The sequence below is a fragment of the Lonchura striata genome, chromosome 4 (genome assembly GCF_050655825.1).
Source record: "Lonchura striata isolate lonStrDom1 chromosome 4, ASM5065582v1, whole genome shotgun sequence".
Lineage (NCBI taxonomy): Eukaryota > Metazoa > Chordata > Aves > Passeriformes > Estrildidae > Lonchura > Lonchura striata.
Genome location: NC_140706.1, coordinates 9,732,571 through 9,755,051, shown reverse-complemented (window position 1 = coordinate 9,755,051; position 22,481 = coordinate 9,732,571). Strand labels below are relative to the sequence as shown.

The 22,481-nt window shown below is 35.6% G+C and overlaps 1 protein-coding gene across 2 annotated transcripts in view; it reads right to left on the bottom strand.

The window, feature by feature from the left end:
* The window catches only part of RGS12 (regulator of G protein signaling 12), an 83,967-nt gene that overhangs the window by 11,088 nt on the left and 50,398 nt on the right, over positions 1–22,481 (bottom strand). For both annotated transcript variants that reach the window (XM_077782731.2, XM_085577632.1), the window contains 12 exons: positions 20,364–20,456; positions 19,113–19,256; positions 15,447–15,626; positions 14,059–14,212; positions 12,756–12,832; positions 10,860–11,060; positions 9,961–10,034; positions 7,683–7,809; positions 6,647–6,743; positions 5,091–5,161; positions 4,416–4,569; positions 1,205–1,822 (listed from right to left, as the gene is read on the bottom strand). In XM_077782731.2, coding sequence (XP_077638857.2) covers positions 1,205–1,822; positions 4,416–4,569; positions 5,091–5,161; positions 6,647–6,743; positions 7,683–7,809; positions 9,961–10,034; positions 10,860–11,060; positions 12,756–12,832; positions 14,059–14,212; positions 15,447–15,626; positions 19,113–19,256; positions 20,364–20,456 — 1,990 coding nt within the window. The remainder of the gene's footprint in view (positions 1–1,204; positions 1,823–4,415; positions 4,570–5,090; positions 5,162–6,646; positions 6,744–7,682; positions 7,810–9,960; positions 10,035–10,859; positions 11,061–12,755; positions 12,833–14,058; positions 14,213–15,446; positions 15,627–19,112; positions 19,257–20,363; positions 20,457–22,481) is intronic.

Here is a 22,481-nt window from a genome sequence, read left to right as displayed (position 1 = left end):
GTTATTCATAGGCACTGGTTACAAGTCCGTCTAATACTCAGTTTCAGAAATTAAGTGGTAGCGCTAATAGAACATTTCTCAGATACTACTAATAAAGGAATTGGCTTTTAAAATGCCAAGAGGATGAAATAATTTGCATTGCCATTTATAAGCATCCAACAACCAAAGAAGTATTTACAAATCATCAACCATACAGATAAAGAACAGTATCAAATACTCTGTGTAAAAAGATAAATAATTAAAATGTATATTCCCACATCACAAAGAAATGTGATCATACAAATATGGCACCATGTGTTCGTGAAACATCAAAAATAAATGTAGCACATAGATACCTCTTCTTATATTTTACATTAAAATGCACAGTACAATGACTGTAAATGTCAATGTCACGACACCCATTGTCTTCAAATTCCTGTTTCTGGTAATAGCAATTATTATTAGAGTCCATGTTTATAAAGAAATTCCATACTTCAGCCTTGGGCTAATATTGCTCTGTGATATTGCTAGACCATGAAACTTGCATCCTAAAAAAGTTACATATTTTCTTTAAAATTATCTATTAGAAAGCTACTTGATATGTGAATATTCTGGGAGAAAGTGTGATAGAGGCAATCTATTTTTCTGTGTAGCAAAGTATGGGTTAAAAAAAATAATATTTTTACCTTTGTTACAAATATCAAATTTATTAGTGAAATATATCCTAAGTTGAGCCTTATCCATTTAAAATTTTAATCATAAACAATACTGCAATTTTCAACACATAATTAGGGGCTTTGTTAAAGTACTTAAACTTCCAAACCCTAATCATGTATCTCATTATGAGAAATGGATCAGAAAATCTGGAACACAACAGTGCTGTGGAGCTCAAAATGCTGATATCCTGTTTTGTACTCTGAGGGTGAATGAGATAATTATAGCATGTGGATGTATTTCAAAGGTTTGTCTGCATGTGGCCATTAATGGTTACATGCCAAATCCAAACAAAAAGTACATTGTTAAAGGCAACCAGAAGTATTACAGTTTGAACAGACTAAGGCAATTAAAATATTTTTTCCTTCTTTTTTTTGGTAAAAAAAAAAAAAAAAAATTAAGGTGCAGAGAGAATTTTCTTTGTTGTTTTAATGGGTGCCAAATACTGATTAACAGTGGCAAGGAAAAGTAGGTTAACACAAAAGGAAAGACTATTAAAATCTAGAAATACCTGAATCGGATCTTTGATATCCAGATTTTTCCTGATTACCTGCAAAAGGAGTTGGGGGTGGATAGTTGGCTTCCGTGAGTTTACTGATGTCTGACAGTGGCGTTGATGGTGGCGGTGGTAGCAAAGTGCTGTTAGGGCTGCTAATATCTCCTTCAGCCACAAGAGTCAAGTCTGCCACATTCTCATCATCCACCATCTGAATGCCTTCAGCCTGCAACTCTCTCGACTGCCTTTTCCACACCGCGGCGTTGCCCTCCTGTGCGTGAGGAATTGGAGACAAGGGAGGACTCAGAGGAACACTGAAAGTCTTCTGGCTGTGGAGTGCTGCCAAAGCAGACTTATGTTTGTTTTCTGAGTAACCCATTTTCTTTACTGAATTTTCATTAAAGTTTTGCACGGGCTCCTGTTTTCCACTGGGTGATGTACATCCATCACTGCCATCACTTTTTGAAACTCGCTTGCTGAGGCCTTTAGGACCTGCGGGTGTAGATGAGGATGGTTCTGGTCCAGCGGGTGGTAAACGAAGAAAGTCAGGAAGAATAAGGTCTTCTTTCCTTAGCAGTCCACGTTGGTCATCTGCTCTGTTACTTTGTGCTTTGGATATGAGTTCAAAAAATTCTATTGGGGAAAAACCCAAAATTGACAAGTTTTTGTCAGAAAGTGCAATGCTATTAAAATGTACATTTTCAGCACATTTATTTTCCATGAAGATCTTCAATTCTTTCAATGCTGCCTTGAAATAAGATCCCATGTTAATTAGGAACTTTTTCAATTGCAGCAATGTTCACTAGCATCACTATAATTAAGACCATCAGCATTGCTATTGTAAGAGTTTTGCAGTTTAGAACAGCTGCAATTCACTGAGCCTTGAACACATCTTCTATTTTACGCAGTTAATAAATCTGTACACACATGCAGGATTTTTTAAATTCTTTATACAAAACAAGGCTCTAGTCTTACAGACAATGGGTGCACATTTTTATATTCTGGATGGGTTTTACCCATCTGAACTCAAAAATAGCATGCCATTTGAACATTCAAAGATTCAGAATGTTGCAAACTTCCTTGTTATATTGACTTTCTCTCAGAGTAATTCTATTTTATCACAGTTTCAGTTCAATTCATAGTGTAGTTTTAAACCAGGATGTTATCATCACAGGGTATGATCAGATGATGATTTAGGTAACCCCATTTTACTTAGAGATGCAATGAATCAGTATCTTACAGGTAGCCAGTAACCATCCAAGGATCCATTACTAAAAATAATGGGGCAGCTATTTAAAGAGGCTTTAACACAATTAGAAGTGATTTTCTGATCATGTCCCTAATGATATCCAATGGTTTAATATGTTTCTATAAATAATACTCATAGTAGATCAACACTGTTCTAAAAAGTTTCAAAACTTGGCAACAAGAAACTTATCAATTGTAAGCCCAGAATTATACCACTCCTCAAAAAAGAAGCATTGCAACAATAAACAAACTCTTTGGTACAAAACATAGACATATAAAAATATGTAATTCTTAATATAGGGTCTCTGCATGTCCTCATTTTTCAAGAAGAAAGCACTTTAACTACAGAATATTAAAAGATGCTTAAAAAGGCCATCTCCAACAGATTAAATAAAATCAATAGTTCCAACCCAGCTTATTAATACTGTTTGAAGCAAAAGCCATTAAGGAATAAAGCAACAGAGCATTAGTATCAGTTTTAACTTAGCGTAATATGAAGTCGTACACTTGCACTTGTATGACCTTATTCCTAAATCCTCTACTCATACTTGGCAGGCTTTGCAATGTATTCATAAAAATGACTTTTTAACATGCTTTTTCAAATGCTGTAAAATCTGAATGTAGCCAAGATGGAAGCTTCAAAATGCTTCTTATTGCCAAAGTTTTGCAAAATGGCAGTAGGCATATTAAAACATGCAACAGTTCTAAGATGTGTCATACAAAAATGTTTCTGAAATTTCAAAGTTCATGGAACAGTTGTTTGTTTTTGCATTAAAAAACAGTCTACAACATTTGGTATGCATTTTTCAAACTTTGACAAATATCACAAAACTCAAAATAAAATGTGAAAGCCTCGAATTCTGAAGTTTTCAAATTATGTTAATGTTTTACTCAGTCCTAGGAAAAAAAATGAAAGTATTAAAATGTGGAAAATAAGTTAACAAAAGAGTAAGCAACAGAAAATAATTTAAAATGCACTAATATTTTGTAATAACACGTATATGAAAAAACATATTTTGCAGTAGAAGTTTTAGCCATAGCATTTTTTTTCAGTTCTAGTCAGTGGACATTTATTCACAGATGAACATTCAAAGGTAAACATTCATTTGCTGTATAAATGTGCATAACCAGGCTTTGGATACGCATACATGGTAACTTCAGCAGTAAATTTTAATCTGTGGGTCAAATATGTCCTTTGAGGTTTCTTTTTCCTACATGGGAAAATAGGGAGGAGCGTGTAGGGTTGACAGACAGGTAATCACTTCAGTTCATGTCCTAGGGCACAGGGTATTATGCCAAAATTTCTAGTGCTATATTGTATTTATTTCTCTTTTGCCCATAGACATCTTTCTATAAGAAAGCAAATTCCCTTGTGATATTTTTTCTGATGATATCACCAGAACTATCAAGATGCAAAAAAGGTAAAAATAGGACTCAGGAAATGCAAGATTACCAATAACCTCTTTGCTTTTTTTCTACTTCTAAACACCTTTCCTTGAATGCAAGTTTTTCTGTTGCCCATCACGTCTCCTCCACAGTCAGACTGCCCTGCCCTGGCTGTTACAGAGTTCAGCAAAAAACTTACTTAGAAAAATTCTTACCTGAGTACATTTGGGTTTACACTACTCTGCAATGCCTGTCAAACACTTACATAGAGGTGAACAGAAAGCCAAGCTTCCACACAGCTTACAGAGTATCAAATGGGATGTTCAACTGTAGTGGAGTAACTAATTCCATTTTATAGGAATTAGGTACCCCTCACTTTTGAAAATCCCACTGGACACCTACATCAGTGTTTAGGTACTCTTAAAATTTTACTTTCAACTTACGAAAACGACAATTCAAACACACCAAACAAAAATATAATGGTAATGACTATGATTTTCACAACACAGTATTAAACACGTGGCACCTACACAGACACAAAATTTTTTCTAAGACTACTTATGTTAATATGTAAGCTATAAAGTTCACATACCCTCTGCTTCATCCAAATTTATTTTCTGACTTTTTTTTTTCCCAATCTTTGCAATAGAGTCTTCTCTCTTTGACAGCCGGACTTCCCTAGCATTTTTTCCATTTTCGCCTTTCATTTTGATAGAATTAGACTTTCCTAGAGTTCTTCCCTCTCCCTGCATTAGAAGGAAAGTTAAGGTACTACTTACATTCAGGCTCTATCATTGTATACATAATATGGCCTAAAGGAATGAGGAAAGTTATTTTGGAAACACATTTCTCTAACACCACAACAAATGATTTAGTTTAGTCTTGATTATGGCAAAGAACATCTGCCATAGCAGTTTCCAAAAATGTAGAAATAAATATAATATTGTTTACTCTGAAGAATTCACATGACAGAAATGGCCTTTGAACTACAGAGTAGTTCAATTCTTTTCAAACACAGATAATCCAATGAGACACAAACCAACAAACACAACACAGTGAAAGAGTTAACCGATTCATCATGAAGACAAAGTTCTTCACAAATAAATGCTGTTGACAGTGGAAAACTATCAGACAGATAACAGCTATATTCAATCTAGTTACATAATTTGGCCAATTCAAAATCATGTGTGAATGCAGTCTTTGATACAGAATTCTAGAAGGAAACAGAAGATGATCTAATGGAGAAAAACCGTTGCAGAAGACTTACAGTAGATCCTTGACTTCTTGAAGAAGATGATACAGTTGCAGTCTGTTTTACTAATACGCCTCTTTGTTTCTCTGTAAACATTGAACATAAATATACCTTCTGTAACTACCGATTTATAATTCCCCAAAGAAGCAAGATTTAAGGGACAATGATGGACACAACAGATTTTTGCTTTAAAATTGCTTTAATATGTACTCAGAAAATAAAGAAGGAGCACAGTTGATAACCCTGACACTTTTCAGTTAAAGCCTACCAGAATCTCCCTCCCATTTTCAGATTTTCCTCATATTGGCATTATTTTTAAAGATGATGAAATTTCACTTGTGTACTAAATTTTCAGTTGCTTTAGATCAAATAATCGTAAAATCTGATAATTCAGTTCACAATTCTCAACATTATAATTTAAAAAAGAAAATCAGCAGAAAAGACCATTGAAAGACCATGTTGAATCTTTTCATTCTGTTTCACACATCAATTATTTTGTAGGTGCTGATGTATCCTCCTTGCCATCTTCTAAGTAACCAAATGCCTCCATCAAATTAAATCTGACTACAGAGAATTCAGTAACACAGAATCATAGCCCTCTTTCACTGGTACATTGCCACAGAACCAACTCACTGCCAGAATGATCCTCTATGATTTATGCTTATACAGATGCTGGCAGCACACTGGATTTAGGCTTTACTTGTAATCCTTAAACTAATTATCTGTGAAAGCATTTAGATCCAAACCATTTTTCAAAATAACAGTTAGTTCTGTTGGTTAGGAAAAGGAAAAATCTGATTCTCCTCAATAAATGCCTCCATCTTTATAATCCCAGTTCTTCCTCAAAGAGAATCTCTGCTCTAACTCTATTTAATTTAACCATATCTAATTAAGTTTTTGAAAATAAGTGTTTGATATCTCCAAAAGGGTCTCCAAATTAAATCAAACCTTTACTCATAAGGCTGCTTAGATTAATCTAGAGTGTTAATTGTGCCAAGAGATTGTCAACTGTTTAGCTGATAAATTTTTATTTTTCCAATTGTGTTGCCTGGGGTCATGAGTTTTTACCCTTTTTGGCGTTATTTTCAGAAACCATCACTTAAAACTGGAGAAGTAGGTTCTGGTACTTTCCCACGCTTAAGAAGGATATTATGATAGCAGCATATACAGCTGCTATACAAACTGCATCTGTTTTCCTTACACAGAATGTTCCTTACTTAATAATTGCCAAATGCACAGAAGATATTTGGCACTTGATTCTCATTATCATTACACTGGGCACTACATTCCTAAGTTTGTGTGTGGATCTGTGGCTGAGTGCAAAAAATTCAAATATTACTACTGCAAAATTTCTTACAGCAACAGTAAAAGTACCTGCTATCACAGATTAAATTAATCTTCAATCTTCAGAAGCTACACTGCTTTTTAGCTAAAAAGAATTTATGCCACATGTGATATATCTATATTTAATCACATTTACCTCACCTTTACAGCAACAGGAAAAACTAGCCATAGTCAGGGTTTATTAAACCTACTTGGAACCATAAACAAAAGCTTTTATACAAACTTACCTCTACCCTTTGTTGGCTCTTTTTCATCTAGAACAACCCGTTGACCATCCAGATTAGATATAGGGACACCAAGATCAAGGGGTTCCTGCTCACCACTCTAAAGTCGGATCACAGTTTGTATGTAATAGAGAAAAAGCTGTTTTCAGAACAAATTTATGCAGTCTGACATTTTTGAAAGAAAAAAAGCAAAGCATTTTTATGCTTCAGAGTAGCTTCAATGTATCCTTCTACCATTCTAAAAATGTTTATTCCAGTAGTGTAAAACTACCTAGATTTCAACGAGTGTAGTCCTATTCTGTGAGAAGAATGGTATTTGGGGGAAAAAATACATGGAGAAAAAAAAGTCCTCCAGTTTGTAAGTGTGCTCAAATAACTCTAGCACCATTAGTGTGTATGTTCAGCAAGTCATGTTTTCCAGAGGACACTTCAGATTGTTTTTATTCTAAATTGATTGTATTTAGTTAATTTTGTAATTTCATTAAATGAAGTTACCTCTATGCCAATAGGCTTTTCAGTTATCTTAAAAACTTGGATTGGTTCAGCTAAGAGAGCACACATACTAGAAAAACCACGAAATTAACTTTACATTCCTAGGTGTTCCAGCACAATAGAAAAGAGAACATGCTAGCCAAGAGTTCAGTAGTAGAGAAGTTGAATCAGTCTGCTTTCACAAAATATTTCTGCAAGGGGATTTGTGGCAACTTTCATGATTCCCAGGACAATGGAACAAAAGGTTTAATCCAACCAAATTTCCCTGGCTAATAATGGGAGTTGAGCTCTCGAAGAAGAAAAGTTCAGGCTTGCTTATTTTGGATGTTGGATTTATTCTGAGGAGAATATAAAACAGACATAAACTGAATATTTGAGGTAACTACTACTAAGCCTAATGGTTATAATTACAATTCATTTTATCTCAAAATGTATCTGTAGCTATTTAAATGCCTAATTCTCAGGAGAGGAATCATTCCAGGGACTATCATATGATCTTCTGCAGACAGAAAATATTGCTGCTTGAATTACATCAAAGAATACTTACTAGTCTTGCCACAAGTTCATTAAGATTTAAACCATATTTTGCAACAACAGGCCTTAAGACCTCGGTTACTGGTTTGGTGGGTTTCGCCTTCAGACCAACTGACCGATTGATAGGAACAAGATCCAGCCTGAAACAGCAATTGTAACATCAAGTGTGAAATATTCCAGTAAATAAAGTGAACAGAAGTATGTAAAATCCAATCCACAACACAGTTGTACCAATTTGCAGCTAGTAACTAGCTGGAACTGAAGTAGCATGAATGTATGCTAAACTGAAGTGACAAATAATGTATTCTTTTATTTTTATTTCTTTATTATTATATTTATTATTACTTATATTTAACACAAATAAAAATGGTACTGTTGTACTTGGCAGAGCAGAGGGAAGGCCTGAGCCAGTCTATTTCTGACCAAGGAAATGCATTCCACAGCACTCCCATATTTAAATGATATTTCTCTGACCAGTTTGGTCCAGGAGTCCTTCTAAAGTGACTCCATGCCTGAACTATAGACATGGATGCAAGAAAAATATTTCTTCTCAGTTCCACAAGAAAGACTCACAACTTCTTACGCAATTACATGAGATTTGGATTTGGACAAGTATTTTAACTTTTAATCACACTAACAAACACAGTGGAATTCCAGATGATGCTACTTCTTTAGGGTGCCACCATATGATGAAATATTGGTATAAGAGAAACTTATATACCAAAGCTGAAAAAGTAATTAACTTAGAATTTACAGGCTAAAGACAGCTCTCTTCAGAGCCAATTTTACAATTTTTTTTTTTTTTAATTATACCCAAACAACTTTCGTTAGCATCTATTTCCCTGCACAGAGCTGTGCCTAGCTCTGGTTTGGTCTTGACTTTTTTTTTTAATTCTCTTCATCTGTGCCCTGAATCCTCCATAAGCCTCACTTGACTGCAATGGTACTATAGTATGAAATCAAGGACAAGCTTATTACTAACAAAACAATCAGAAGAAATGTACATCATCATCAGATATTACTATTATCAGTAATTTTTTCAGTCACAATTAAATACAAAACTCATGTTTTACCTCACAAAAATTACTTAAATACAAGATGTTTAGTCATGTTGACTTTTCTCTTCCACAAGAAGCCAGAATAACTGAAACTTTGTATTTCATATTTTCTTTGAATACAACAGTTACTAAATTTAATCATTAGATGGTGATTGATTCAGAAGTGGCAAACACTGAGGTAACCTAGTATACCCACATAGTATTTCTCCTTTGTCTGAAAATGTTCCAAATATTAGACTATATTTGCTTACATAGCATCTACCCAGAGAATTGAATAATGTAGAACATTTCTGCATTTTAATTAACACACAAATAACATATGGTACTGCCTACTTAAAGTTCCTTTTTAACTTGGAGACTCAACAAGCTCACACCTAATAAAAGACTGCTCAATGTCAATTTAAAAATTGAATATGCCATGCAGTTAATAAATACTTTACCTTTAAATAGAAACTAGTCCAGCTTCCTAAGGAAAAGTAATATACACCCAAAATAAGGAATGCCTGACAAAATAAACTTCATTCACTTCAAAAGTCCAGGACAGTAATGTAATATATTTTACTTCAATACTTTTTCCTGAAATAATTATTTCAGGTGTTTTCATAGCATTAGTTTGGATTCATTTTGGAAAAAAACACAAATGTTTTGAAAAAAACCCACATACTATCAGATACATTACATAAAACTAAATATGTCATGTACTCCATTGTATTATATCCATACTAATAATTTAACATTGACTTAAGATTCAGGGTTCATCAGAGGAATTTTATTTATACAAGTAGTCTTACTGTAATGTTCCAGGTGGGCATATATATACAGCTATAACTGGCTGCGAAAATGTCATCAATAAATATATCCATTTAATTTTAAGACTAGGAGACTCACAGTTCAACTTCCACACCTTTCTTGGGCTATTCCAACCTACTAAACATGTCTCTTTCTGATGTGGAAGGTCCCTTTGGACCCACAGCTCTGCCCAATGCTTTCACAGCTGCCTCAGCTTGAGCATTTTGACATCACAAAAATATTTAAATGTCACTAAACTGAAGCACTGGCATCAAAATCCCACTTGTGTCCTAAGAGCGATCCAGAAAGCCCCCTCCTGCAGCTGCACAACCTCCTGTTTCACTGCACAGGTAACTGGCAACATATCCTTTACTGCACTTAAAAAAAGTGAAATGGAAAACAGGGTGGGAAAGGCCAGAGGAAGACATTACTTTTGACTCTTACCGAAATAAAGTGCGTTTTTCTAAGCGCAGGTCCCGAGACTCCAGGATGCTGCTGTCCTGGTGCAATACCAGGGGCTACAGAACATGTCAGGGATAAAAGAAGAGAGAGAAAATTAATTTTAAACTATGTAAAAAAGAGCAGCTGTGCTGTTAAATTTTTTAAGGTAACTCAGAATATTATTAACATATGCTGCACTCATTCTAGTGACTGCTCCTTTACGATATGGAACATGATTAAAGTGTGTTTTCTTTTGGCTAGGTGTGCAACAATGACCAAAATTCAATTTCCACTGGAGTCAGCAGGTATTCAGGAACTTGGTTTTTACAACAAATCTAGATTCTTCAACTCCTATAAATTACATAGAATAATGCATTAGAAAATACAGCCAGCTAGCAGTCTTTAAAATCTTTAAAATAAAAAGCCCATAACTATGGGCTTTCTTTTTAATTCATTTATTTTTTTTCATTGTAATCATCTAGATGGATCAAAAGCATGAATTTAAGAGAATAAATACTTCATGTTCACAATTTCTATTTGAATTGGAGAATACTTCTCTTGGATTAAGAGCCATCACACACACACTGCATCATCCCCACAGATTGTTGTCTTGGAAATTTTCCTCAATATTAAAACCTGTACCTCATCTCTAGCATTAATGCATCTCATTCATCCCTGAACAACTGAATGTCACTATGTTTTTGAGCTTTAATGCAGTAGCATCTACTACCAGACATTTGTTTTCTTTGTGGATAATTCAACTCTCCTTCAATTTACCAGCACTGCCAACATAAAGCTATGGGCAGAACCAGGAGATACGAGTCAGGATGGAGAGAACAGAATTCCTTATTTGTAAAATGGGGAGGAAAACGCTTCTAAAAAAGCCCAGGAAGATGCAGTACCTTATCACCTCCAACTAGGAACAGGTCCACTGCAGCTATGTTGATGCCATGCTTCTCACAGACCCCAGAGAGCACCTCCTTGATGGAGAACCCCGATTTCACAGCCATTTTGCTCGAGGAGCCATCCGGAAGATTTACACAGCAGTACTTGGGGGATTTGTCTTTCTCTGGCACAAATGCAGGCAATCTTGAGGTTTCAGACTTGAAAGGAAAAAGAAAGGTCAGTGCCCAATGGGAAAATGAGGACTGGGTATAAACTTTTAGAGCCCGCACAGATTGAACCAAGCCAAGAACTGTACTTTCTACCATGCTTTAGAAATCCTTCCAAATACCACAAATATCAGATAAATTTAAATCCTGGGGGAAATAAATTTGGATAAAGATCATAATACTGCAAATATCTAAATTTATTTCAAGAACAGATGAAGTTTTACACAGAGAGGGTGTAAAACAGTTAAAAGATTTACTAAAGAAATACTAAGTAAAAACTATAAAAGTTAATTAAATCTTAAGCATCCAAATAGTTAAATGTCTGTGCTCAGTAATGTCCTGCTGATGCAAAAACTACCATTAGCACCCTATGAATCAATATTTAAGTGAAGATTAATGCCTTTAAATACCAGGTTCCTCAGTCTTGCTTCTCAAAATTTCCTCTTCTTTTAACAAAATAGAAATTCTATGCACAAATACACCACAAAGAAATTAAAATTTCAGATTATTTGCTTCATGACCATTATTTTTTCTATTAAAGGGAATTAGAACTACAATGCTATGGGTTAGGCACTAACCTTTATTCTAGAGTAACAGTAGAATAATACTACAACTAAATACCAGAAGTATCTTTGAAAATTTAACAAAAAGCTCACTTAAAACTTAAAAGGACACTAAAAAATATTGGTTTTGACAACCTTTTAGGGTACTCATCATGCTTTTTCTCTTTTCTTTAACTTGGTGCTTCTCATTAAAATCACAGTAACTTTCTGACTTAAATCAGGTGGGAGTGGGAGAGAAATGAGGGGTTGTTGCTTTAAGCAGGCTTTGCATTTTCTATTTTTTAAGACAAGACTTTTCTGCAACAGAAATAAACATGACTTCACCGTGCTTGTTTCCCTGATCAATGTTTTTAGCATAGATAAAAATCACAGTTATTAGTTAATGGTTAATTTCACAGACTCTAGTCTATCAGAGGGATATAAAAAACACAAAAAAACTCCTAAATTTCCTTTTTTTTTGAGAGTCTTCCTCTATATCAACAAAGATAAAGTATTACATCTATGTTTTATTAATACTGTTTTAATTTTGCACCTCATTAGTTTTACACTGTGAAGGCAGAACTTAATGGTTAGAAATCACAGTGTCTTCACTTGTACATTTCTTAGCATGACAAAGTGTTCACAACAAACTTCTCAGGTTTTTAGGACCAAGTCATAATGACAAGAACACATAACTTTAAAAGAAACAGACAGAGAAGAAGCACCAGAGACACTGCACAACAAAATCAACCTAATGCAACTTGCATCCCCCTTATTGCATAGGCCAAGAAGAGGAAAAGCTTTAACTTGTGGCTGTTTAAAACAGATTCTCATCTATGCAGGTAGAACAAATTGGTTTTAAAGAGCTACAGTCTTTAAAAGGGAAACTGGTGCATGATGTTAAGACAGACAAGATGCAAAACATATCCAAGGACAGCATAAGAAGTAATATAAGAATACAACCTCTACTGCATTTCTAACAAGCTAAAATTGCCTAATATTACATTGTGCTTCAGCTGTATCACTTAAAAACCCTTTCCCAAGGGATTACATCAAACAAGCTACATCACAGTACTTAGAAAATCAATAATTGACTGTTTCATCTGCTCCCCCACTGGTTCATTAGTAAGAGGCAGCCATTTACCAAGTCAAGACTAGCAGTGGATGACATGGAGCCTTGCGATTCCCGTCTGTACGACAATCCATTGGACTGAAAAGAATCTGTTTGGGCAAAGAACCAGCAATCAGTAAAATAATAAATTTATTGTTTATTATAATACAGAAAACTATTTTAAATATTAGCTTGTTGGGTCACAAATTTTTCTTTTTTCATTTAAAACAAATCACAAAATCTTCATACTGTGCACAGAAGCATGGAAACCAAAGCAACTTTTGGTCAAGTGCTTCTTGGTTATGTAACCCCTGAATAAACCCACTTGTTTTTATATTTAAAAAATCGTATTTTAAAAAAATATATTAGTTTTGTTTTACTAGATTTAACAAGATTTCAATATTTCATCTTAAAAAATTTTTCTACCTCTTCAGATATTCTCAAGGGAGATAGATTTTAGTGTTCTAACACCATACTTGCACTTCTAAAAATATTTAAGACAACTGCTAGTCACTTTCAGAAGGTTATGTCCATGATCTCAGCAAATACCTCTGATGTCTTTTCACATATGGATATACTAAGAACACCCAAATTATCCTTATCAAATGTATCTTGTGGGTCTGGGCATTTACCAGAAGCAAAAACTACATTATCAAATATGGACCAAATTTGGTGCTTCACTGGAATTTCTTCATTATTTTCAACTCAACAGAACAATTTACTGCAAAACCTTTGTCTCCTCTAGAGTCCACATACAGGTGCTTTCATAAGGGAACTCTTCCTTAAACTCTCAAACACAATTAAGTAACAAAATAGCAGGTTACAAGGGCTTTCACACCTCTAACTTTCCTTTTTCATTTCAGTCAGGGAAGGTGAAAACAGATGGTGACTGTTCAAATGTGAACATACCTGGGTGCTACTGATAAAAGAAAGACTACGATAATGCAGATGGAGAAATTTTTATATAGCTGTAACTATAGCACTATTTGCTGTACAGCTCCTGGACTTTTCTGTAAAGATTTGAAATTATCTTTCTATAAAAATAGCAGCTCTCTGCTTGAAAAAGCAATTACTAGCACACAAAAAGGAAGAATGTTCCAAAATGTAGAAAAATAATCTTGTGAAAGTCAGTATTAAATATTGTCATATTTTCATCTATTTACTTGTACATCTTCCACAAAACTGCTGCAATACCAGCCACACTATGGCCTTCTGAGTTGACAGTTCTTTTCCTCTGTCACTCCCAAGAATGCACTTAGGTAGCAGCTAATCATGGTGAGATTAGTCATAGCTGTTGCTGAAACAAGCTTCAAACAAAGCAGAATGTGATACTCACCGTTTGGATAATCACCATTTTCTCTTCTCTTCTGTGATTTTCCCAAACTCTTACTTCTTGACCATGAGAAGAATGTTCCCCTTTTTTTCTTCTCAGTGTCCTCCTCTCCTGACTCTTCATTCAAAGATCTTCCTGACTTTGACTTACCACTTAGCTATCACCAAAACACAATTAAATCACTGGTTGGATCACAGGTGTGAGTATATTGTCTAAAATAAACCTTCCCACACTTCTTCCTAAAACAAGAGTGTGATGGCCAGGTTAGCTGCCTCCTTTACCCCACGCACAAGTGTCTGTGCCAACATCCCTCTCAGCAGCAATTAAAAAAAAAACAAAAATCCTCACCAGTGGCAAAAAGAGAGAAATACAGAGATGGAAATGTTGGGAGTTCAAAACAGTAGCTGGAAATGAGCCATGGAGAGCTCCAGTAAATACGAAAGAACTGTCCCCAGCTCACCAGTAATGCCTAAGTTAATGTGGAAAGGCCATTTGCCTTGCTTTTAAAACACTGAATTTCACTTTGGTATTTTCCCTAGGTTAGGCTTGAACATGAACAGCTTTCAAAGACAATGATAAAGTACTGTTTAACATTTACAAGTATAATCAAGTATTTATTAGAGTTGAAGAATACAAATGTCAGGAATGTTTGATATTAAACTAAACTTGCTTTTAACAAGCTAGTATTCTTGTTAGATTATTAGAATATTCCTTGAAATGCTACTTTTTAAAGGTTCCTAGTCATAAGAATACATTATGGCAGATGGGGTAATCTGTAGTGATTGACATGAAAAATGAGAAGTTATAATTTACCCATACAATTATGTAATGTTATGGTGGTATTATCTACAAGAAGAAAAAGTAAACCCTAAATAAAGTCAAGGGATCAGTCAGTAAGACTACTGGTCTATTTTTTAAGCAGCTGTACTTATTTAACACAGAATTGTCTTAGTTTAGTAGGAGCTAAGAAATTAAAAACTACCTTCTACCAAAATGAGTTAGTTTAGCTTAAGCCTTCTCCAAAACTTCTGATAAAATGTCTCCTCTCAGCAAAGGTTAAATTATCACATCTTAATTCCCATATTCAACAAAAATAAGCTTCTGAACTGGTGCATTAGCAAAATAACCCTTACTTTTCATTTGTACACATATAGTTAAATAATAATTAAGATTTTCAATTATATTCAGCAACTCAATATCTAGAAAACTGATTCAAAGGCAAGGTTAAAAAATAAGTATATTCCTGAGTACACAAAAATTTTACAACTGTATTTGCCAGCATCTCTAACCACGTTTTAATTTTATTATATATATTATCTTTGATTTTCTGAAGAACTTTAAAAAGATCATTTAAAAACACAGCTGTGAGATAACAACAATGCAAAAGTCACCTTTTTTGGTGTTGACATGTTGGACTTCTCTGAACTGACACTGTGTTTAGAAGTGGGGCTGCTGGGAACACGCTGAGGATCAGGAAGAGGACGTCCTTCCACTTCAGCTAAGATGCATTCTTGGTAAAGAGGGGATTTGAGGAAGCGAGTATAGCTGTCAAACTTCATCAAGTTAAATATCTGAAATTAAATGGCAGTGGATAATGGTTACATTCATTCCAGTAACACACCAAGAAAATTAAGCTACTTTGCAACAGGAAACTCACACAAAATTTAAGACATCAGGATGTAAACAGCATAGGTATGACATTGTTTAGACCTGGCTAGATACACTGCACCCATTTTAAAGTGAAATATAATTTGATCTATTCCCTCATTACAGGTTTGGAAAATAAGTTATGATTTGTGCAAACTGCAAGCTGAGATGCTGTAGAGTCTTGACAACAGCATCCTCTTTTACTGCATTGATGCCATTCTATGTGGAGCATTCATTTTAAAGGTTATTACACTAGCACTATATGTGACAGCATTAAGTTATTCAATTATATTTTAAGGTAGCTGTGAACAAGAAGTTTATGTTCTAAAACACACAAATATGATATAATCACAATATGGAATAATACACAATGATACAAGACACAAATTTAAGTGCTGATGTGAGAAGAAGCTGGGAGTCCTTTACAGAATATTTAATGCTCACAGAGTCACAGAATCATTTAGGCTGGAAAAGACCTCTAAGATCATCATGTCATTAACCCAGAACTGACAAGGGTTAACAGTAAACCACAGTCATGTGCCCAATGATAAGGAAAAAAAACCCATCAGTATCTCTGGACAATTCAATAACCAAGGTGCTGTAGATCGTGAAAGAGAACCGTTTACATTAAATGACCAACATTTATCTTTAACCACACAGGAAGAAAGCAGCTCTAGACCAGGCCTAGAATAAATGTCTGAAGCTGATTTAACTGAAGCTGAATTTATCAAAGTGAAGAAGAGCTTTTTCTTAAATGTTAAATAATATTTAAATTTTCATTCCATTTTTGCAAACATGCTGCTTTAACTTAATCCATACTTTTAGCCCAGTATCTTCTCCCATGTTTCAGTTCATCTGAAAAAACAGTTTTTACTTCTTTAGACATGACAAATTCCTCACAAAGGAAGGTGGGCACCACCCAGCAGGTTATGGCATTCCCAAGAGTATAAAGGAAAGTCCATCAGTGAGACTGAGTGGCCCATTTGCAGATGGAAACCATGCTTCAGATTGTGCAGACACCCTTCTAAACAGGCTTTAGCCCAAAACTTATCTTGTAAACAGCACAATAGAGCAGAGAGAACTTGATCCTGCAGAGTCTCAGAAGCCTAACTCAAACTGAATGCCAGCTTCCATGGTTTTGACTTTCCCCTCTGTATATTCCCATTCCTGCTTAGGTGCTGCCTGTCATCTTTGTTGGGCCTTTTAATGCACTGTTTTCCACATGGTAAACTACAGAAAAATATTTCTGTATATGCTAGCTTTGACAGTCTGCAAATTAACATACTTAATACAGCAAAAAAATTACAACCTTTTAATTTAGCTGGACAGTCATGACAGGGTAACTAATCTACCTCGAGCTGATTATCATCTGCCCCATGTTTCTAGCCCACATTACAGCCATGATTAGAATTATTATCATATCTACATATCTTAATGATTTCTGCTTATTGGGAAAAGGCTAGCAGATGCTAGTTCTTGTCCTTACAAATTAAAAACATATTTTAAAAGCATAATTTGAAATTTTCAGATAAACAAGAGGAGAAAAACTTACATCCATTATCAACTCTACATGAAGTACATGCTATGTTATTCTTATTTTAGTATGTTCAAGTGACCTACACTATCTTCCATCTAGAAACACTGAAAACGCTAGTTCTCATTCAATTTACAAAAAGGAACAACATCCTAACTAGGTGCTTTGGGTACATCCACGCTGCTATGACTACCTCTAACAACAAGATCACGGACAAATTTGTCAGGACATGGCCGAAAGCAATTTCCAAGGGTATTCCAAACAGGCAGTGCTTGAAAGAGAATGGCTGAAAGCATTTCCAAGGCACTTTCCCACACGCTTCTGCCACTCCTCTGCAGCCTTACAGCAACACTCCCTGTTCCCCAGCATCACACTCATCCAACAACCACCACGAAGCAGCACCCTTGCACTCTGTGGTTGCTGTTCAAATCTAAAAAATTTTGTGAAAGACCACAAAAGCAGAGCTCTCACTTTATTAAGGTTGTGTCACCACCACGAGCTGAATTTTGAGAGTCTGTGGGTGTGTTGCAGTAACTACACAACCCACAGCTGGGTGTTCTCAAGCGGTGCCATCCACCAAGTCCACAAACTGGCCTGTAGAACCACTCGCTGACACCAAGAAATTAAGGGCCACCAAGCAGCCATTCCCCAGCACTGAACTCAGGCAGGCAGCACACCACCAGCACCTCAGACAAGCTCCAAGGCCACGTCCTGCAGCAGAGGTCACTCTCATCCTGCCTCACTTCACTTTTCAGTGAAAGGAATGGTTCTGACTGAGGGATCTGACCGAGGCACTGAGAGTTTGAGATAAGAGGTCAGGCACAGGCAGGCTGTGTGGCTGGGACTGCACCCACAGCAGGACTTCTCCTGGGCATTTTCTCCTGCATTATGAGCCCTCCTACCAAGGATACAGCATTTCCAAAAGGACAAAACCTGAATCAGCCCTGTCACCTGACTCCTGAGGACATCTTGTACTCCACCAAACAAATGGGAGAGGATAAGGAGGAATTCAGGCATAGTCTCCACAACACCAGGATGACAAATGCATAAAAAAATGTTTGGGAAGGTGGTGAATGGTAATTCCCACAGAAGGCTGAGGCTTGGGAGGTGCATAAGGAGTAGCTACAGTGCTGGAAGCTACCAGACCAGCAGTCAGACCTACCCTTCTATCTCCACTTTGCAGGAGGATGACACCATACCCCCCTGCTCAGATTGCCCCAAAGCACATGGTCTGAGATTGTGTCCTAAGATTGTGACCTGGTTCATATTAAAGCTAATAGCCTTGACTTCAAAATTGTATCAAAACCACTTTTACTAATTAACTGGTAGGGTGGAAGAGCTACCAAAGAGATGACTTAGAAAAAAAAAACTAGAAACTTAAATTCTACAGGAAATGTAAAGTGTATCCTGTTGTTGCATAACTGTTCTGATTATCAATAATTATTTAAAATACATCCACTTCAGAGGTCTTCAGACTCCAATACTTCTAAAATCTCTTACCCTGACAGTAGTACTAAAGCATAAGAGAACAACTCCCTTTATACACCTGACATTTTAAAACGCAAAATTAGACACTATTTGTGTACTCAACTCTCCACTAAAGAAAAGCAGCCATATGCAAACACTCTATGCAATGGTGCTGCAACACATGGAATTATTTACTTGCACTGAAGCCTCATTTCAATAATAGTACTTTTCAGATTATTTTTTAGTTAAGTGAAAATTGTCTCTCCACATAACAGAAAAACAGCCAAGCAGCCTGTTTTCTATTCTTCTACCAGAGTTTAAAATATACAGCATGTAAAACTATTTTTATAGTTTAGAAAGAAAAAGATAACAGACATAAACATAGAGCATTCATGGTTACTATGGTTACCTGAAGTTGCTGTTCCTTGAACATATCTGGATGGGGAGAATTGAGAATATCATCTGCCAGCTGTGCCTGGCTGTCAATATTAACTGGGGTTGTAGCTTTGCTACACAAGAACTTACTGAAGATCTCTCGAGCCCTGTAAGAAAGCTACAGAAAAAAAAAAAGCTAAATATATGTTGGTTTTAAAACACTATTTTTAGCTAGGCATTTCTTACACTGATATATTTCATCCAAAAATAGATAGCCACTCCTGAATCTTTTATATATGTATTTTTCAAATATCAGCTTTTGGGAGTTTAAGCACATAAGTTTTTTTTTTTTTCTTTGTGATTACAAATATTCATCAAATATTTCTTGAACAGTAAAAGTTGTCCTTCAAATAAAAATTAAAATAATCAAGCAGTGAAGCACAGCAGGTATTTTTTTAAAAAGAAGAGTAGATTCTTTTAAGATTTTAGACCTTTTACATAATAGTTACTATTTAAATACATCCTCTAAGATTCAATTTCTAGAAGTGAGAAAAAGACAAGTATATATATGAATATTTACAGTCAAAACCACTAATTTTTAACTTGTTTACTTTGAAACATCCACATCACAAAAATAATGAAAAACCCACCAAGGTAAGCCCACAGCCCTTAAGGGTGGTGTTCAGAAAATACATTGTTTGAAGACAAGAAAATAGAAACAAAAATCCTCATTAGTAGACAAAAGAGTTAAGAGAGACTTGGAAGAGAGACTGTTTCCACCACATAAATCTGACTGGATTTGGCTGTGGTGTAGACAGAAGTGTTGCCAACCTCTACAAAGTTCAAAATTCACCCAAACTGCCTGACCAATGTAGTATTCCCTCAAAAGGATGAGATGGAGATTCCCATAATCTGTGGACAAACATGAGAGCCCTACCCTTGGAGCAGCAGATAATTCAGTTATTTAGAAACAGCCTTGGTTGGTGGAGGCAGTCTAGCCAAAAGAGTGTAAGAGGCCTCTCCTTGACATGGTCAATTAATTTGCTCTGCACTTCCATGCACTGGGCTACCACTGCTGGCCATTTGAAATATCCAGGATACCTTACCTCATTCTTACAGAGCTAACTCTGCACTTTAAACATATCCAACATCATAAAGTTAGGTCATCCCACCCTGTTTTAATGATATCACAGTACACAGACCAAGCACAGCTCCATTAATTTCAATAATCGTGAAGGAGTAACAATTTCTGAAGAAGCAGCATAAGGTACTGAAATTAATTTACCTCTTTTTTATCATGTGCAGGTACATGGTTAAAATATTCACAGGCCTGCCAAAATAAAATATTTTCTTCACTAAATTCTTTCCGTAGAAATTCCTAGGGGAGAAAATAAGCAAATAAATTAATGTCTCAAAGAAAAGTTACTTGCCACCTTAAACAACATATATATAATGCTTGGAAAGTTTGCATAAAGGTAAGTTTTCAATCAGTTTCACAATCCAGTTTTTTCTAAGTAAAAATCAATGTATGTCCAATACATACCTGGTGCTCCCCTCTTTCTTGTGTCTTTTCAAATGTATATAACTGAGAAGAATACATGAAGTTACAACCAAATAATTTTCAAGTACAAAGCTTGAAATGTCATACTAAGTAGTGCATAAACTGGTGAATAAACTTTTAATAAAAATTTAAATAGTTTACAAACTAGATTTAAAAGTGACACCGTAAACCTGTCTTTAATTGCAGTTCTACTGATATAGACGTTTATCAAGAAGTGCCCATAATCAATCCTGGATTCATTACAGTCTTTTTTGTATCACATGGCAACTATAAAAAAAAAAAAATTATCATTTTCACCGTGGTTACATGGTTTCTCTTTAGAAAATACTCACTGAGAGGAAAAAAAATATCACCCAGTACAACACACAATAATCAGGACATTTATATTACAGCATCCTAAAGTCCAAAGGAACACTGGTACTGATTCAGTTGGAAAACTCTACAAGCATAAACTGTCTCGTACCAAATCTGTATAATTCAATATCCTCTCAGCATCTTAAAAGCATTTTAACCATCAGGGCAAAATAAAGATAGAAAAAAAAAAAAACCTGATCCACCACAACCTTCACTCAATCATCACATAGGTATCAGTGAAGCTTCCTTATCATACAAAGCAGCCTCAGAAAGAAGAAGCTCCACATAAATAAAGTTTGTGCTTTTCAGATTTACACAGAGTTTAGGGAGTCCAGCTGTAAGAAAGCAATTGAGATAAACTACAATACAGGGAAGCTCTGAAATTAAAGTTCTTCAGATACATAAGCTGAGACACCAAACACATAAAGGACAATACATAGAGTACTCAGGGGAACATTTGTGCACTTTACATATAATTACATATTAAGAGAACCAAATTAGTGAGCAACTGCCTACTTCCCCCTTGGCACATTCCCTGTGAGCCCAGAGTCCATCTCCCTCTTGCTTCCTTGTGGCCACAGGATTTGGGCACAGGCGGTTGTCCAACAACTCAGCTCCACCAGGAGGGCTGAGTGCTGGCCCAGCTGGAACATCAGGCAGCCAAAGAGCTGCCACCCACGGCTGGGAGCTGCAGAGGTTGGTCTGAACCCCTTGAAGGGGAGCCTGCAAACAGCTCTCTCCTCCTGGCTGACTGCTCTAAGCAGCAGCTATTATGCAAAGTGTGAGTATTTGCAAAACATGCAAAATCTCTCCTTCTTAGAGAGTAATTCCTGCTTGGTGACAAAGCTGTCCTCAGCAAAGGCAGATGCTGGATCCCATATGCACCAAGACACTTGCTATGGGACCATAAATTAAATGCTGGTGCCTCAATGCTCCTGGATACTGGCAGCAATCTGTAACTGTACTATGTTATGGCAACTAGGTTAATAAATCTATGCAACCCTCTGGACATCTCCTGGGCCTCAAGAAAATTGTGGTGCATACAGTAAACTTTAACATTCCCTAATGGTTTTTCAAAGTTGGTATTTCTTTAAGACATGTGCTTTTGCAATATTTATAAAAAGTTCTAATTAGAATAAAATGGGGAAAGTAAAATTTTCAGAATATTTGAGGTTGGCTTTTGCTGAAATTAAGTGTACCTTTAACCTTTTAATCTGAACATTGATTAAAATTATATGGGCTACTTTTGACATTTATAATGTGAGTTTTAAAGTATCATAGCAGCTAAAAATTTAATAGAACAATTGTGTGCACAAGTTTACCAGAAGTTTACAAGTAATTAGAACTAAGTCAATTGGACTTTCAGTAGGAGCCCCATGAACTACATCATTTTTCAGATGGATTCTAACATCAGATCAGAGCTGTAATTTTTCTTCCAGCCTGACAAGAAGTGTCAGTATGAAAGCAGAAATGCTATTAAGTCTCAGG